This window comes from Aythya fuligula, chromosome 7 (assembly GCF_009819795.1).
Source record: "Aythya fuligula isolate bAytFul2 chromosome 7, bAytFul2.pri, whole genome shotgun sequence".
Taxonomy (NCBI): domain Eukaryota; kingdom Metazoa; phylum Chordata; class Aves; order Anseriformes; family Anatidae; genus Aythya; species Aythya fuligula.
In genome coordinates this window covers 26,959,395-26,978,066 of record NC_045565.1, presented here as the reverse complement: position 1 = coordinate 26,978,066, position 18,672 = coordinate 26,959,395, and the positions used below count along the sequence as shown (strand labels likewise).

The following is an 18,672-nucleotide window of genomic DNA, read 5'->3' as shown; positions in this document are numbered from 1 at the left end:
ACAGCATGTGGCTTTGTGTACATAAGGCAAGGGTGGGGTGCGTGGCGTTCAGTCATCCTCCGAATTGTCACAAGGTTTTATGTCAGTCTTTACCTCTCCGCTGTTTGTCGAGTGCTTTGATTAAACAAACATGTCAGGGCTCAGCTGTTGTTCCCAGATCGTTTCAGCCTGGGGTCCAAGGGTCCTGTTAGAGGGTCTCCCCTGTGCTTGGGGCCCCGGGGTAATGAGGTCTGCACACCCTGGCTGCCAGCCCAGTGTGTAAAAAGGGAGCACAGCCAGAAACAGCAGTGGTTCCTCTGGGACTCCTGCTAGTTTTGTGTATCCTTTGTGCATCCCAGCCCACAGACTGGTGCAGTGGGAACATAGCACTGGCAGGGTGTGTGCTGCTTAATGCATGTACCTCATGTCTGATCTGACAAAGCAGAAAGGAAAATGGCATGCTCCTAGCTCCAGCACTGCAGGCACAGAGTCTTTGGCGCTGGGAGAAGCCAGCTTGTGGAGGCCTGTGGGCTCTCCTGGATCTGGGGCACTGAGCACAGAGTTTGCTTCATGAAAGAAATACTTCAGGGAGCGGTGAATATGACTCCTCCCTGGGGAGGCCTGTGTGAGCAGAGATTGTCTCACCTTTTCAGGCGCATCTCCAATTAAATTAATGATAAATTGGTGCCCTGAGGTGGTTTCAAATTAAATGTCTTCAACAAAGCCAAGCTAGGTTATGAATCAAGGGTTTAAAGACAGACCAGAGGAGGTCATGAGAGAAACTTATTGCCAGGTACCTGGCTGATTTCCTATCCTAAACCGGGGGAGGAATGGGAAGGTCGCTTTAATTCTGTTTAATTCAATTTCCTGTATTAAACTTCAGATGAGTTTCTGGGGACAGAAGGAGAGGGCCACAAAGGAGACCTCCTTACTGCATTGGGAATCGTCTGAGCGAGGAAGTTTGTACCCATGCAGTAAAGAGTTCTTTGTGGCTCTTTCCTGCTTTCAAGTGACCTACTCCTCCCCTGGGGAGAATCAAACTCTAGTTTGACTTTCGTGGCAGAATTTGCACAGTTCGATGAATACAGTCTTGGTTGTGATTTAGGACATGCTGGTTCTTTTTCCAGCTGTCCTGCTGGCTGGCGTTACTGCCTTGAGTAACTCATTTCAGCTAATTGGATATCCTGGGGTTTTTATTTGACCCTAAAATCATGAGTTTGGAGATGCTGAATATCTACTTCCCCTCTTGATTTTGCCTGCAGTTGTGAGGAATTAAATCTTTGGGGGGGAAGGGGGAATTAAGACTGTGCAGCTTGAATCTGAGGTGTTGGAGGCACCCAAAGGAGAGGCCAAAAAAGGAGCATTTTGGTCTTGCTTGTTGTTTCCCTTTTCCCTCAATTATAAAAAAGAAAAGTTTGTAATTAAATGATATATCCTCTTGTAACTTTGAACTCTTCTGGTTGCTGAGAAGTTTGCTTTTATTGTACTGCACAGACTAGAAAGAGCAAAGAACATTTTTTATCATGTCCATATCTTTTTTGCCTGTACCTGCTTTCTACCAAGCCAGCTGTCCTCTAGAAGTTAAACCCTAATTTCCTTGCTCGATGGCAGTGTTTAAGCTGCGGTTCTGGTGCCATCTCCTGGCAAAAATTAGGATTGCCAGAAAGGCAGCAGGATGTGGAACCGCTGGGTGGGAGCTGGACCCGTGGCCTGCACCCCTGACGACTCATTGCTTGACTGTATTTTGCTGAGATTATTTTTAGTTTTATTTCATGTTACAGAAGATGAACCAGGACTGTGATTCTTGGCGTTCTTATTTTCCAGGGCTTTTCAACCTCCGAGGCTCTGATGTTGAGTACAATCCTGTGTTTTTTGCGTACGCCGTCATAGGAATGAACACAATCAGGTGCTTGTATTCCCCTCTTCTGTCCCCCAAGATGCATTTTCCTGTGGGAGGTCTGATCCAGCAAAACATTTGTCTTTTAAAAACACTTAATGCTCAGATGCTTTAATGTCTTCTGAGCACATTTGCCTTTGCCATTAATTATTTTCCTCCCCTGATCAGAGCTAGAGAGGCAGCCAAGAGCTCTGCTGTGCTCCTCACACCTCAGCTGACTTGCTGGGTTGCACTGGGCAGGACAACTGACCCCTGTGGGTGTCATCCTGAGATAACGTGGAGGGCTGTTGGAGCCCGGGGTGAGACGTGGGTAAGAGCCAGTGCTGACCTGGGCATCGGAAAACCTCCCTCTAATGAGTCATTGATGAGTTAACCTCAAAACTTCAGGGACTGTGCAGTAAAGTTTCAGGGCTGAGTTAGGACAGGCTACTTTCCTGCTGCTGCCGCATAAAATGAGCTTCAGCAAGCACAAGAGTCTTAGAGGCATCTCCAAGCTGCTGGTTAGATGTGTCTGGGGTAAAACCTGGCTGAGTGAGTACAAGTTGCACATGAAGGGTGAGCTGAACTTTCTCAATCAGTGCAAGAGAGGGCAATGTGGTACTTGACAGTATATTTTCTTCTTCTAGACGTTATTCTTAAAAATGAGAGAATGGCCATGGTGTGCTTCTGTTACTCTCTCTTGCTTGAAGCACAGTGACTGGATGCAGCCATTGTGAAGGTGTCATGCGAACAAAAACGCCATCAACTCCTTCCTTCTCAGCAGGATGGTACCTCATAATTTCAAAGCAGGATTTAAGCTGTGTGAAGGCTGGTGGATAAAACAGTATAGAGCAAAGTATAAAGCGTAATTGACAAACACCTTTCTCCCTGAACACCAGAACAGCGTGGTTTCTCCTTCTGTACCTTACTCCAACTACTGTCAGACTGGGTCCCATCCCAACTGCTCTGTTCTATTTCTTTCTCAGGCTCTTTATTGATGGTGACCGGATGACGGACCCGGCTGTGAGGGAGCACTTACAGCTTGATTCCACCCTGGAGCCAGAGTTTAAGATCCAGGTGATGCCCTACGGATCTATCCTGACGGAGCTGCAGGCTGTTGGTGCAAGCCTCTCACCCAAGGAGAAAGTATGGCTCAGTGACAAAGCCAGTTACGCTCTGACTGAGGCTGTTCCCAAGGTTTGTGGCTCTGGCAAGGAAAAAGGCTTTTCTTCTCTTTGTTCAGCGTGGTCAGAAATAGTGTTAATGAGGGCAGCTGCCTCAGCTTCCCTTCCACAAAGCGTGCCACAGGCTGGAGCTGGAGCGGAAGGGATCCAGCCGTACTGAGGTATCGAGGCGGTGTTTAATCCTGGGGTTGCTCTCGATGGAGCTGCCCTTCCAAGTCACTAAGCTGATTTACCCAAAGAATTGTCAGCTTAAGATAAGGCAAGTATAGTGAGAGAGGGGAGGGAGAGAGGGAGCAGGGTGAGCTCGGGTCACCATGCCCACAGCTGGAGCACCAGCCTTGCACAGCCCAGCAGTTAGAGCTGGAAACACTCTCAGAAATTAAGCAGGAAATTTGGGCTGGACTTTCAGGAAGGGGGCACTAGGCTTGATCTGAGCATCTGAAGATGGTTCCTCTTTTATTGCAGTGCCTTGAGGATATGAGGCAATGTATGATGCCTCACTGAAGACAGGAGGAACAGGGAGATGGTTGTTGCAGCAGGGAACCTTGTGAGGAGACGAGTAACTTGCAGGCACCGGTTGTCCAGGCAGTGATTGCATCTGCCAAGGGACAGTTGTAGCATCAGAACGATTTTTGCACAGATCTATGTGCTGTCTTGTACCCTTGTACTTGAACATGACTGTCTGGGAGCCCCGCTTTGCACCTGATACTCTGGTAGCCATGAAAGGAGATACTCAGGGAAGGACACAGCAGCAACTACAGACAGATAAGGCAGCTTCCATGTATCTTGTGTACATCTCTTGTTTAGTAGAGATCACGTTCTCTGTGGAACATCATGCAGTTTGCAGAGACACCTAGTAAGCAAAAGATGCTGAGAGTGAACACACCGCACAGCAGTATGGCAGGGAACCAGGATGTTTTCCAGTGGATATTTTCCAGATGTTGCTTTTGAAGACCAGACACACTGAGCACACGCTGTGCTGAATTCCTTAATGGTCCAGGCTTGCTACCTCAGAATCACAGGGCTCAGATTAAGGGGTCACTGAAGGAAGAACTAAATTGTAAAAAAAAATTTTTGGCTGCAAGCCAGCTTTCAGCCTCCATCAGGCAGTTTTTTTTTTTCTTGTTTCATGTACTGCCTGGATGTGCTGCAGGTGCCTGTATGATATGGCCCCGCATGCGGCAACAGCTAACTCCTGGGGCCTGAAGGCCTTTTCTGTATACACAAATTTTAAGAGTGGACTCAGCTTTGTGTCTCCCAAAAGACAAAATTCCCAGAGCAGGAATTCAAACAGCCAGCACAAATTTCTGGGTAAACTTCTCCAACTTTAAACTCTCTTTAAACTCTCTAATGGATAGCACGAGCCATCCATAATTTGGTACCTTCATTGTGCTTAGTACATCAGGACAGATGATAAAACCAAAACATTCTGGCAAGTTTTGTTACTACCAGCACATCCCTTTAAAATGGCATGTGGCTCTTGGTGCTTTTGCACTGACTTGGGGGAAGCATGTAGTTTATCTTTCTTTAATTTAGTAAAAGAAAAAAAAAATAAAACAAACAAAAACACCACAAGGCATGTGCATGAGCAACACAGGCACTCTTTTGCCCCTGCTTAGGGTTAAATGTTCTGCCACCATCAATCCATTTGCAAATGGCACCTGAATGCAAAATGCTGACGTTCTGCCCACTGCCTTCTGTTCAGTGTAACAGGAGGCACAGAGTCAGTGGCGCATCCAGGGTAAGTTGTTCCTCTTCTGCCTTCAGAGCAGCAACCCCCTGGTTGTTCTGTAGTTGGAGTCAATGACTGACCCTGGTTTGGGTAAGTGGCTGTGGCTGCTTTATGCAGGGCAAGTAAATGTCTGTATGGACAAGTATAGTAGGTCTGGCCTAGATAAAGGAGTTTAATGAGTTGTAGTGATGATATTTCCCCTTTAGCAATGGAAGTTTGGTCTAATACTGAGTCATTACAGTGGTACAAGCACAGGGAGAGTCCCTGCCTCAAGGAGCTCTGTGCAGCAGAAGGGCAATGACTGAAATTTCTTGATTAAAGACCATTTGAAAAGTCCCTGGCAGAGCCGCAGGTTTCCCAGTTTTCATGCTGGGTTTTTTTCAATATCTCTCTACCACTTCACATCAGCTGAACAACTGGCCTGGGGTGTTTGAAGAATGCCAGCCCTGGAAGTCCATCTACTGCCTGTCTCCATCAAAGACAAATATTGACATTGGCAAAACTCCAGTTTGTTATTAAACACAGATCTGCAAACCCTTTATAGATTTGCCTACAACTGCATGTAAATATGCTTTTCACAGGAGAGTAATAGAACCTGACGGTGTCTGTAAAAGACAAGCCGATCTAATACAGTCTGACTGTTAAAAAGTTTTGTCCTGGCTCCGAGAGAACTTTCCTGTGGCTTCTTCTGTGCTTTAGTTTCTGTTTAAAGTAATGAAACCCTCTTGTTGTTGTTGTTGTTAAGAATCTGGAAACCATAAGCCTGTAGGATTTGTGTGAAATCTGTCTTTGCTGAGGGTCCAGCAGTCCTTTCCCACAAGTTTGAGTCATGCTTCTCTATGCTGGTGTGCTGAGAACAGGAAGATAGTGATCGTCTACCTACTTATGTAGCTGCTCATCTCATCTCCCAGTATATAATGGGTAGAGCAGAGAACTGGGGGGCAAAAGATCTTGTTCTTGTTCCTTCTATCCTGTCATGCGGCTTGGACGAGTCACCTCTGTGAATTTCTGAGGATGTGCTGAGAACCAGCCAAGCGTTCCTGCTAGCTTAAGGACAGCTGATGTTTAAGGAAAGCACAGTGGTAACTGATTCCTTCCCAGTTCTTAATGCATGGGAAAGCTTTATCTCAAGCTGCTGATGTAAGCTCCTTTCAGAATTGCACAGCATGTAAAACTGTTTATTTTCATGTTTCTTGGGCCATTGAAGTATTCGTCAGCACTGAGCACTAGAGGTGGTGGTGCTCGGTGCTGGAGGAGCCAGACCCTTAAGGAGTCCTCCAGGTTCAATTCCAGTGCTTGGTACCTGGGCTGGATACCCTTTGCTTGCTGCTGCCTGAGATTAGCAGTCAGGTAACAAGTCAAGGTGACTTTTTAGGTCTGTTTGCACAGCTTGAGTTCTGCCTGAGTCCCCGGAATTGGTGTTCTCATTAGCTGTCTCTGGGCCTTCAGTGAACAGAACGAGCAGGAATCCCCTAGCTCAGATATTGATACGATATTTAGGATATCCAGTCTTGACCCTGCTTTGTGACATGCTGTTGACCCTTCAGTTCCCTGGGTTTCCTTGACGGCTGTTCTTCCTGCAGTCAGGGACTGTTTCTCCTCTTTATTCCCCAGTACACTTAGCTGAGTACTGGCAACCAGCATCTCCCAGTGCTGAAGGTTGAGGGAGACTGTCGAAGTATGAATTGTGGCCAGGCTGAGTTATTAAACCTGTAGGATTACGTAGTCCGACTAATCCACAAGTAATCCCTGTCCTTCTGCTGCAGGCTTACCAATACCTCACCCCATATACCCCCATCTGCATTGCAAAAGCTGTGAAGAATGCGTCGGAAACAGAAGGCATGAGACGAGCACATGTAAGTGAAGCCTTGAGAGCCTTCCTGCACGTATAATAAATTGAATTTTCCTTTTTGTTTTAGCATTGTGGTTTAAAAAGCAAATATTAATTTGGACATCAGGTTAAAAATGTTTCCTGTTGGATGACTGCTGCTGTTGAAGCAGTCTTTTGCTTGTTTAGCGTTCCCTTGGAGTGAAGAACAACATTCTAATCATGTGAGGATGCAACCTTGCTCTGTTGGAAGACCATGTAGGCTTGAGAAGTGTTATTTAGAATACAAACCCTCAAAGGGATCTTCTGTCCCCTTTGCAAGTTCTGTTGCTGGTCTCACTGGAATCTTAAAATTATTATCTCCTGAATAAACATGGCTTAATGAACATAGAGAACTTCTTCAACACATGGTGCAAAACACAGGCCAAGATACTCAAAAGCAGCTTGTGTCCTCAAAGCACTCTGTTTTTCATGTCTTCATCACGACACTCTGGAAATGAGTCTGATTTCCCAGGATGTTTCACATTTTCAAGCAAAGAAGTTGCCTGTGAAACAGGTTCATGGTAGGGCTGAAATTTTCTGTTGTTTATTTCCTGTTAAGTTCCAAGGAACAGGTTTTACAACAGGAGAAATGTGCTAGTTGAAGCAGCGCTGGCAGTTCCAGGCTTGTCCCTTATTTGCTGCTAGTTTCTTGGGATCTGCTACTTCCTACTTCAATGCTTTATTACCCTGTCAGTTAAAGGGAAGTAAAAATATTTGTATTGTGCAGAGAAGATCTTGTTTCCCTGTTCATGGTCAAATGTGTTGTGTGGTTACCTCCCATGAGCTGAAATGCAAGATCTTGTGTGTAAAAGAGACCTGAAAGTCATGTGTGGGATATAGCTAGTGTTTGCTGAATACTCGGTAATTCTCCAGAGTAAGATATGTCACAGCAGAAAACCTGTATTAATGCTTATTTAATTGTCGTGGTACATTTCTGATGCTTGCAGTAATTGCAGGATGCAGAAGCTGAAAACACCAGGTTACCGCTTAGTTCGTATTTCTGAAACTTGCAGGTTGAATTGCTTTGCATCAAAAACAGTGTTTGTACTGAAACTTATTTTTTTCTTCACAATTCCTTTTTCTTGCCTATTTTACCATAGGTTAAAGATGCTGTTGCCCTGTGTGAGCTCTTCAACTGGCTGGAGAAGGAGGTAGTGTATTAATTTTTTAAGTTGGAAATTTTATTAAGTAAAACTTGTCATTAGCATGAACTTTTTAATATTCCTGATAGCCCCTTTGATATAAATGAGGACATACATGAGTTTTCTTTTTTTTGGTGTGTGTTCAATCATACTTCCATCCAAGGCCAAAGACTTTTTTGAAAACACATTCCCATTTATTTTGCACAGGCCAAAGCCAGAGCAGGTGAGGAATAATGTGAACAGACTTAACGTAGTGCTAATACTGTCTTGTGCTGGTTTGTTAGTGCAAATCATAAAGTAAAAAGAAATATTTTTCTGGCAGAATGAACAGGCTTGGTGTTTATGAATGGAGAGGTCTGGTCATGCCCATGTACAGTAAAACTGGGATAAAGTGAGGTTACTCATGTTGGCTCTGGTTTAGAAGTACATAGTGAAGGTGCAGAATGTCAGGTGTTGCACAGTCACTTACTAAGCTGTGCTGCTTGTGTGCTACTGCATGTCTAAGTCCATTGAACTCACCTATGGAAATGCTTTGACTTCCAGAAGGTGCCTTTTTACATGTCTGAGTAACTCAAGAAACTTGCCTCAGGGGTTATGAGACCTATCTCTTTTCCTGTCCAGTCCAGGACCAGCTGATTCAGTCCCCCTGGGTTGCAGGTTTTGATTTACTAAACGCCTAAAATAAAACGGAACATCCATGCTTTGTTTTTTCCTTCAACTGCTTCTGTCTCTAGATTAAAGGCATAAAACTTCTGCTAAGAGCATGGGCTGTTGAAATGGAGAGAACTGCTTACGCTTACTGTAACGTGTATGTGAGGAGATACTGCGTTGTGAGATGTTACTCCGTGCATATCTCAGCAAAGTAGATACTGCACCAGCTGTTCCCTAGGCGAGGTTCAGCAATCCTGCTCTGACCAGCTCTTGCTTCCTGCTTCTCGCACGCCCTGCACAATACTGTTGGGTTTGTGTTCCTCATCACTGAGGAATGAGGACAGAAAACCTGGAAACAGGCCACTTCAAGGCTGGGTTTCATAATGCTCAGAGGGGGGCCAGTGTTCAGGGATATAGCATTCTCTTTGCTAGTTGGTGTACTAATTCAACCTGCATCTTTGTCTGCTAGGTTCCGAAGGGAACAGTGACAGAAATAACTGCTGCAGACAAAGCAGAGGAGTTCCGCAGGTAAAACGTTAACCCCCCTGTGTGAGGGTGTTTTCTTGGTGGTGTTTTTATCCTTTTTTATTTTATTCTGTAGAAGTCCTGCTCACTCACAGATATATTTTACCTGAGGACAAACCATAGCTCCAGCATTTCTTTGAACATCTGAAAGAGTTGGGGAAGAATTGGGTCTCTTGGGGGAGGTACAAGTCCCAGCCCACTGGGTCCCACTTTCCTCCTAAGACAGCAAAGAGGAATGTTGCAGGTTAGGACTGTTATATATGAGATGGTTGCTTTCTTACCACAGAGGAGTTCATGGAAGAGTTAAATTTCCTCTTCTGGTGGAGAATGAGCACCATTTGTATTGGGAAGTAGTCCAGTCTGTGTGTAACAGGACCTCCAGAAATGTCTATAAGTCAATATGTAACAAAGAAATAGTTCAGGACATCTCTTCCGTGGGTGGTCTGGGTGGTGAACTTCTTTGTAAGAAAAGGGTGGAGGTGGAAAGCAGGCTTCCCCACGGTTGGCTCAATAGGATTTGGATCTGTACAATTCTTCTATCCAAGTGTTCCTTGCCCAGGTGGCTTTCAAGGCTAAGGGGAAGGCTAAGACGAAGTGAAACTGAGGATGGGGCACACCGTGTACCTGGTGTGCTCTTCTTGCTTGTGCTGTACTGATCACAATCTTTTCTTTCAGCCAACAGAAAGACTTCGTTGAATTGAGTTTTGCTACTATATCAAGCACAGGTCCAAATGGAGCCATCATTCACTACAAGTAAGAGAAACGTGGCTGCTTCTTTCATCCTTCAGCAAACATGGTTGGAATGAGTTGTCTAGCTTTTTGTGGAATCACTGCAGAGCATGATCTCACTCCAGGGAGATGTAGTTGTTGTTGATTGCCATCTTGTTTTATTCCACCAGAGCTCCTACACATACTAAACAAAGTTCTCTTCCCGCTGGCAGCATGCACGTATTATGATGCTGAACTGTCCAAGGGCCATAGCAAAGGGCTATTTGGGGGTAGATGTCTGGGAAGGACAAATATCAAGTGCAAGCTTTTCTGCAGTGTGTCCAGGAACAGATGCTGAGGGTTTTCCTGGAAGCAACAAAGCTATTCTTTGTACTTTAGTGCCATGTACTGTAGAAAATACATTCCTCAGTATGAACCCTGCTTGAGCATGTGTTGGATTTCTATCACTGCCACAAATCAGAGCTGACGCATCCAAGCTTGCACTTGATACGGCTTCTGGACTGCAGATGTGGGCTGGAGACCTTAAAGCGGTGGAACAAAAACATTTGTCTTTAACCGAACAGGCCAGTTCCTGAGACCAACAGGACGCTGTCTGTGAACGAGATCTACCTCCTGGACTCGGGAGCACAGTACAAGTGAGTGGGATGGATGGGGCCGAACCGCTACATTTTCTGCTCCTAGTGACCTCCCTGCTGGGTCAGCTCTCAATTGATCTGGCAAACATGGCACAGCGTGGTTTTGACTGCAGTGCCATTTCACAGAAAGCCTGCTTGTTGTATCCCCGTGGGAGGAGATTGATGTTCTTGGCTATACTCATAACCCCACAGTCACTGTGTGACTGATCCCTGCCAGAAGGCGCCGAGCTAGGCTCCAGGCAGCAGACTAGGGCCGATGACTAGCCTGGCCTGGGGCAGGGGATGAGATCCAAAAGTGCTGTTCCCTAGAATCCCATTGACAGTGTGATGGTGGATATGCTTCAGCTGGTGGCATGCACTTCTGTCTGTTGCAGCTCTGCTCACTGGCACATTCACGTTAGAGTTGCAGAGAACAGGCAGCAGGCCTGGCTTCCCAGTTCAGCCTAAGGCTGCCTACAAAGCTGAGTAAGGATGTGGGCAGAAGGTAATAATTTGGCTGAAGTCAGGACAAGATGGAGCAAAGGAGTGGGACAGCGCTGCTTTGTGGGATTCTTTCTCTTTCCAGAAAGAGACTCAGGGGCAGGGTTTCATATCCCAGTAGCCACTTGGTCTCACTTGTGTTTTTGGGAAGGCATCATGGCTGACTCACTCTCTGCTTTTTTTTTTTTTTTTGGCAGCAGCCTCAGTCTCTGCAGCTGTTTATTGTGTAGCTCTGACCCCCTGGAAAATGAAAGAAGGAGTGTTTTTAACCAGTGTAAATAGATGAGAAGTAGTTTGTTCAGAGAGATGCAAGATAGACCTGGCTGCTCCTTTGAGATGAGTTTTGTCTTTAGAGCTAAGCCTTTTTATTTTGTCAGTCAGGAAGAGCCTTGAAAATGAACCATGTAGACATCTTTTGATAAGATTTTTACAATGAGATCCCTCTCCCTTCCTCCCCCCCAATGGCCTAATTAATGATTTCCTTAGTGCCTCTATGAAAAGCAGCCCTTTGAATAACATGCAAGCTGGACCTCAATGGCACTTATGGTAGCATTGTCACAGGGATGCTCAGATTGTCACTGCTGGGAAGTTCTTTTGTGGCCATGACCAGTGTGTGCTGGGGAAGAGTGCTGGCACAGCAGTGAGTGCTTCAGAGGAAACCCATTATTTCAAGACCCTTTGTGTTTTTCACAACAGGCTCAAAATAATATTTGCATAAAGAACTTCGAGCCGTTTTCTGATGTCTCAGACTAACCCATATCCAAATGATAGATAATTTGTAGCACAAAGCATCCTGAGGATGAAAAGGACACAAAACCCACTTGCACTTCCTTCTCCTCAGCTGGTAGCTGTAATTTGTGCATAAATATATATTTTTAAGCTGCAAATGAGTCATCTTTCATACAGATTGAATAAATTTGGCCTTCTCTGTCCTGTTCTCAATGGGCAGGTACCAGCTGCTGAACCTCAAATTAACTTGATGTTTATGAGTGTTTATGAGCAGTCTAGATTATAATTTGAAAAGAGCTTTGGGGTCCTTATGGATGAAAGATAACATTTTGAATTGTAAATTGTTATTGTTACATTAGGGATGTGTGTGTGTTCAGGAATTTTTGAGATTGGGAACTTGTATAGCATCAGTTCTGTGTAGCACAGAGCAGATGACTTTACCCGATGATTAGTCTATTTTTCTGCAGTCTGATTGGGTTTTCTGTGCATTTTCACTTTGATCTTTCTTCCCCCTGCATCCCTTGCTGCATCTTTCTTTGCTTCTGGAAGAGATGGTACAACAGATGTGACCAGGACAATGCATTTTGGCACACCATCAGCCTATGAAAAGGTAAGCTGGCATCTCAGTATTTTGCAATCTGACCCTTATTAGAGATGCTTAAACCATGATGCCTTAAATTTAGTGATGTGCCTTATTGATATACAGTCAGAGGGATCTATCGGGTATCATTTCTTTACTAATAAAAGTGATAGCAGTTTGCTGATTTGAAAAGGAGACTGTCAGACCTCAGGTTTTCATCAAACATCAGTAATTTAGAGAATGACACTTCTACATCTACTAAATGACATGTCTTCTCTGAGAGATAATAAAATCAGTGGGCTGTGGATGCCCATTACTGGCTGCCCAACATGGGAGTTGTAGGAGTTTCATTTAGCATAAAGCTCAGTATCCAATGCAGGGCTGCAGTAGTGGTTTGTGTCTAGTGTACTGTGTTAAAATCCAGTCTGACTGCTCTGAGAAGGTCCGTGTTGGAAATTCAGCGATGTAATTTTGTTTATTTTAAATTGTTTCTTTAATTAACATTCATTTCATCATTATAGTTTGCTCAGTGATGAAAATATGCTGTAGGGCGTGCTTAGGAAGTAAAACTATAGCCACAAAGAAAATGAGTCATGTAGGTCAGATGAATCCTGCTGCTAAACCTGCAGCCTGAGATTGTGACACGTTCTGCATATTAACTGAGAACAATCTTTAGAGCAATTTAAACTTTCTGCTCTGCTTTGCTTTGGCGTTGCCTGTCACAGGAAAGCATGAGTAGGTCTTTCTAGATCCTTTGCAGGAAGGACAATGGGAAGGACAATGTTTTGTCTCTCCCTGCTTATTTATGGTACATGTTTCTTTGGCAGGAATGCTTCACCTACGTCCTGAAGGGACACATAGCTGTGAGTGCAGCCATCTTCCCGAATGGAACCAAAGGTAGGTTGGTGAGTTGGAGTGCTTGACCATGGCCGTGGTGACCTCTGAAGAACCATTGTGTGGTCTGAGAGCAGCGTTATGAGCGACAGGTTGAGGTGTGTTAGGCAGATGCGTTGGAAACAGACACAGACAGATACACCACCAACATTTTGGATTCTGGATTACTGATTTTCTCCCTTTTTCAGCAGCAACCAGCACCAAACATTTTGAGGGAGAAGTCTGAAGGGTGTTCAGAGTGTGATGGTTCTAGGGTGACGGCGACTTTAATCAGTCACTGGCACTGTAATACGCCTGTGGCCTGTTTGTGCTCTGAGGTTGTCTTCAGTATGTTTTACTCACAGCCTTATCAAAGGGATAGGTCACTTTCCAGCTTCAAAAGAACTGGCTAATTGTCTTCCAATTAATGCGGAATCTTTTATCAGTGAGCAGCATGGGAAAATGACACACAGAGGAACTTTTAATTTTGTGCAGGAGAAGCTGTAATATACATTCACTGCTGGTGAATGTTGCAAGCTGTTTTCTCCCAGGTCCTAAATCTGATACCAAGATGCCTTTCTGTAGGATTACTTCCAGTTTGCGTTCTTGGGTATGTGAAGGAAAAGCAGCTGGGTAGTGGCATGAGAAACTCCAACTGAAATTGGAGGGTATTAGAACTTGCACGTGTGGACTTTGGTGTCTGTATGCAGGCCATAGAAATCCTCTACACTGATTGAAACAGTCTGAAATGACTGGGCATCCAGGCAAGAAGGCTGTCTGATTTGTTCACCAAATGCAATTATCACATCTTCTACTTTGAGTTATCTTAGCACAGCTACCTTTTAAGAAAGATACTGAATGCACTTAAACACCAGGTTCTTTCCTGAAAACCCCCGTGGAGCAAGCAGCAAAACTGAAAGGCTGTGCAACCTGGAAGGAGAGGGGCTTTTTAGAAAAGAATGGGCTTGAATGGCAGACTGTATGCCCTGGAACTTCCAACAAACCAGTGACTTTTCTTTTGTTCCTTTAAAATTTTCTTATTTTTCTTTGCACACTTTCCAGTTTTGAGCCCTCAGTGTGACTATCAGTCTCTGAGAAAGTCTGACTGACTCGATCAAGTTTTATTTCTATGTGTTGCCTGCAGGTCACCTTCTAGATTCCTTTGCCCGCTCTGCCTTGTGGGACTGTGGTTTGGACTACCTGCATGGAACAGGACATGGAGTTGGCTCTTTCCTAAACGTACATGAGGGTCCTTGTGGCATTAGCTACAAAACCTTTGCAGATGAACCTTTGGAGGCTGGCATGATCGTCTCTGATGGTATTTAACAGTGATGATTCTGTCTGGATTTTAGGGGGAGGGACCAAGCTCTTAAGATGCAGAGGGGATAAATCTGACAGTGGTAGAAAGGGAGGATGGGATCATAAGCTCTGGCCCTGCCTTCTCAGTTAATTTAAATTGTTGTTTAAACTCTTTGGATAAAGACCCTGTGATTTTAGCTGTCACAATAAAGCAAGTTGGGTTCTGCAGGCCTGCTTCCTTCTCTGTACAGGGCAAACCTCAGCAGAGCTGTGCTGCTGACCATCCCAGCCCTGTCAGGCTGCCTTCACCTTCTGCAGTTGAAGAGCTGGCCACACAACTAGGTGGACACCAGGAAATAATTCTGTCTTTGCTATGGGCTGTTTGAGCCAGCTGTTTATATCATTACATGCCTTACTTTCCCTGTAGTAAATTAACAACCTGCTGGGTTTTGCTGAGACACTTGTATTCCTTCAGGGCTGTTGAGTTCTTTCAGGGAGTCAGGGAACACCCTCGTAAAATGACTTGAGGGGTGAGGTTTTCTACCTGCCTTTCATAAAGAGATGATTTTCGGAGATTCTGAGATTCTGGTACTTGGAACATGTACTTAGTGCTCTCTCTTGACTTGGAAGGAGACTCTCTGAGCTTGAGGGCTGTCTGGTTTCTCCTCTCTTTGAGAACTTCTGCTGTCACCTTGCTCAGGGCTTCTGTGCAGATTAAGGAGTCAGAAATCTGTTTGCTTCTCTGGGTGCCTGATGTCAAGATTGTTTAGCGACCTCAGCAAACTAAAGCAATTGAAGGGGAAGTTTGGCCATAGGGAATAAGTATTTGCACAGTGTATCTGTGTGTCTTAGTTAATTATTGTCTGTTTCTGCAGAGCCTGGGTATTATGAAGATGGGTCCTTTGGGATCCGAATAGAAAATGTTGTCCTTGTGATCCCTGCTGAAACCAAGGTGAGTGACCTACTGAAGATGCCCCCTTCTTCATGAGTCAGTGGTTATAAAACTTAAAGTACTGGAACTTGAGGTGGGATCATGCTGCAGGTAGTTGAATCCTACTCGTCTGCTGCTCTCCAAAACCCTGCTTTGGTGAAGACTGATTTTTGAGTCTCCCCTGTCAATGGGGACAGAGAAGGCAGTTTTACTTCTGCAGTTTCCATAGGTTGAAACATGTATGTGAGAGTTGTTTTAAAATGTTTTCTGTCTGGGTGTCAAAGACCAGAATTATCTTTAATGCAGCCCCTTGGAATCATTGCTGGTTGATCTTCTCAGGTCAGGGTTTTTATCTCTGATAGAGAGTCCCCTTTGGCAGCAGAACCAAAGCTACAGGCAGATTTTGACATTGTAATTGCAGGTCTGTCTGGGTTACGCTTTTAGAAATGCTGAACTGGAAATGACCATATGGCTAGTTCTGTGCAATTGTGACCTGGGACATAGCCTTTATGAAGTGACCACTGAAAGAAATGACAGTGGTTTATATTGAGATTCTCTGCTTGATATATGAGGAAAAAAATACTGTTAAGTTGCTACCTTCTCATCTGAATGCTACAAGGCTGTTTTTTTTTTTAGTGTCCAATGTTGACATAAGAGGATGATCTTGCTAGAGCTGTTTCTAAGAATTTGCAACCCCATTTGTGTTTCTGTTGCAGTACAATTTCAAAAACAGAGGGAGCCTGACTTTTGAACCCTTAACCCTGGTTCCAATCCAGACAAAAATGATTGATGTTAGTTTGCTGACCCAAAAAGAGGTAAGTGAAACAGTAAGTTTCCACTGCCTTTTTAATGCTAGAACCTTTTTTGTTTATAAAAACCACTTGCCTCTGCTCTACTTGGTAGATTCAGAGAGCAGTCCTGAGGAATCTGACTTAATTTTAAATGATCCAATTTGAGTGGGAGAACAGAGTAGATGAGCTCTCTAGAGGTCCTTCCATCTAAATCATTCTATGATAAGGGCAGCAAGGACACTCTAGTGATGTTGTTTTGGTAGTTCCTTTGATGTGGTATTTGCTGTTACATGTAGTCTTTCCTACTCCTGCCTTCGTTTGCTTCTGTCAGACTACCATGCTGTCTCCCCAGAGACTTACACTGATGACTGTCCAGTGTTGCGATTTGTGTCTCTGCATGGTCGGTCCCATTTAGCCATGCCACATTTATCAGTGCATATGGACTCTGAGCAGATAGGATACTTGCTCAGCAGCATTCATTTCCTAAATAGCTTTACCACCACAGCTTTCTGTTTAGGTTTCCCTCTACCTTCACCTTGGCATGTTTCATCCTGGTTTTCTATCATATTGTCCATTTTTCTTCAGTCTATCCTAGTTTTCTGAATGGTAATCCAATTTGCATTTTCTTTTTCTGAAGAGGACTGAACGATACCAAGATCTATCTACCTTAAGGTTACCTGTTGAGATCAATAGGCTACTCGTATCTCATCACTGCATTGTTCAGTTACAAATTTGCAAAGCTATTTAGTAGACTGTGCCATGGTAGCTATTTTGACTTGCTGGAGGCAGTGATTTGCAGAGACTTTAAATACTTATCAGTTGAACTGAACCTTAGCTCCTCTGAAAACTCAGGACTAATTGCTTCAGTTCCTACCCTCATCAAATTCATCGAATTTAAGTCACTTCCATATATTAGAGGTCTGTCTGTGGGACAAGATCCTATCCTAGCCTAACAGCCCATCTCAAAGTGGCCTACTAATGTCTCTAGCTATTAACACCTTCTAAAGGCAGCAGCTATTTTTCATTCATGCTGAATATCATATCTTTCCCTTTCTTTAGTTGAACTGGGTGAATGACTATCATCAGAAGTGCCGGGAGGTAATTGGAGCAGAGCTGGAGAGGCAAGGTCGGCTTGAAGCTCTTCAATGGCTCATCCGGGAGACAGAGCCTCTGATCAGAGTTCAGTAGCACCACGGTTGTCCTCGATACAGGGAACATCAGGACTGCTTGGTGTCACTGTAATCTACGTCTTCTTGGCCCCTGACACCACTGGGAGAAATTTCATTGATAAACCTTGGGAAATCAGAAGGGGGATTTCATTTAGTGTCTTCCTCCTCCCCTGAGTTGGCAGGTAGCGTGGGGGTAAGGAGGGTTACTGTCTCAACATTTTTTGAGCAGGGGGGAGGTTGAGAATAGAAAGCAAACAAAATAAATAAGCATGTTGCCTTTGAAACGGGGGTCTTCTTGAAATAATGGTTCTAAGAGACAATACTGGAATATTTTATATGGTGTGGTTTTTCACTATGAAAACTCAGTATTTTTACATACTTGGGTTCCAGTTGCTGGGATGCTACCCAAACAGCAGGACTGATTACTGAATAAAAGTTTCCAACACATTATTTTCTCTGTCTGGCTTCTCTTGTAATCAGTGATATATTGGGTTAGACAGCTTAAAAGAGGGCAAGGACCAGATCATTCCACATTTGTGTGCATCCTGCTCGGACAGTGAAGAAATAGAGCTGCATATATGTGTATGGAGCTGCCTTATGCTAGGAGCTGGGCAGATGTTATGGAAAGGCCTGGTGGGAGCTATCACTTCTGTCTATGCTTTGTGACAGATCATGGAAGGGATGTAGTGACACTTGGCAGAGGGTTGTGCCTGTGGAGCACCCAGGCCACTACTTCTGTCTATTGCTATTCACGGAGTACTTGTATAACCTGTGGCAGTGCAGGATGTGTGGGCAATACCATCGAAGTACAGCTCTTCCTGCATACAAGGCAATTACTAAGTTAAAAATAGAAAAAAAATAAAAATGCATGCAATGGACAAAGAAAGGCTTCTGCAACTTTGGTACAAAATCAGCCAGGCCCTGGACACCAGGAGCAGTGCTCTGGAGTGCTAGGCAGTGCACAAAGACATCTAGTGGTTAAGAGAATTACTGCAAGGCAAATGCAGGTTTGGGCTCTTCCCTCCCTTCAGCTGGGAGGGAGAATGTTCTGCTCTGCAGTCATCTCAGCTGTCTTCTGCAAAGTCACTGTATGCAGCCCCATCGGAGCACTGTCCTTAAGGCCAAATGGCTTTGTAAGAATATACTTACTAAAAGAAACATTATTAACACTTACCTACAGTGTTTCAATCAAACTAAAACTCGGTATTAAATATAAAAGGGACAGTTGGGTAATAGTAACTCACATTCCCGACATTTTAAGGAAGTGGTCTGTGCAAATGGAAATGTTCAGATAATTCTTTTTAAAAAATATTTCTCATAATTCCAAGAGGGAAATGTTAATCTCTGTTAAATAGCATGAAATTGGTATATCCCTCAAGAGATGTAGAAATTGGAAGCAGTACCATGTAGCCAAACAAAACTTGGAAGAGAAAGGAAGAGAAACATTCCAGGAAATAATGTTCCCTCGTCTCCTTGCTATGCTATCCAAGAAAGTGT

General features: G+C 44.2%; 1 protein-coding gene across 3 annotated transcripts in view; it reads left to right on the top strand.

Annotated features, from left to right (window-relative positions):
- XPNPEP1 (X-prolyl aminopeptidase 1) overlaps positions 1-17,625 on the top strand; it is a 29,583-nt gene extending 11,958 nt beyond the window's left edge. For all 3 annotated transcript variants that reach the window (XM_032191512.1, XM_032191514.1, XM_032191515.1), the window contains exons 8-20: positions 1,804-1,885; positions 2,842-3,052; positions 6,538-6,627; positions 7,742-7,792; positions 8,904-8,962; positions 9,635-9,712; positions 10,252-10,323; positions 12,082-12,142; positions 12,940-13,009; positions 14,130-14,303; positions 15,160-15,236; positions 15,932-16,030; positions 17,066-17,625. In XM_032191512.1, the coding sequence (XP_032047403.1) occupies positions 1,804-1,885; positions 2,842-3,052; positions 6,538-6,627; positions 7,742-7,792; positions 8,904-8,962; positions 9,635-9,712; positions 10,252-10,323; positions 12,082-12,142; positions 12,940-13,009; positions 14,130-14,303; positions 15,160-15,236; positions 15,932-16,030; positions 17,066-17,194 (1,253 nt within the window). In that variant the 3' untranslated portion in view covers positions 17,195-17,625. The remainder of the gene's footprint in view (positions 1-1,803; positions 1,886-2,841; positions 3,053-6,537; positions 6,628-7,741; positions 7,793-8,903; positions 8,963-9,634; positions 9,713-10,251; positions 10,324-12,081; positions 12,143-12,939; positions 13,010-14,129; positions 14,304-15,159; positions 15,237-15,931; positions 16,031-17,065) is intronic.
- The last annotated feature ends 1,047 nt before the right edge of the window (positions 17,626-18,672 follow it).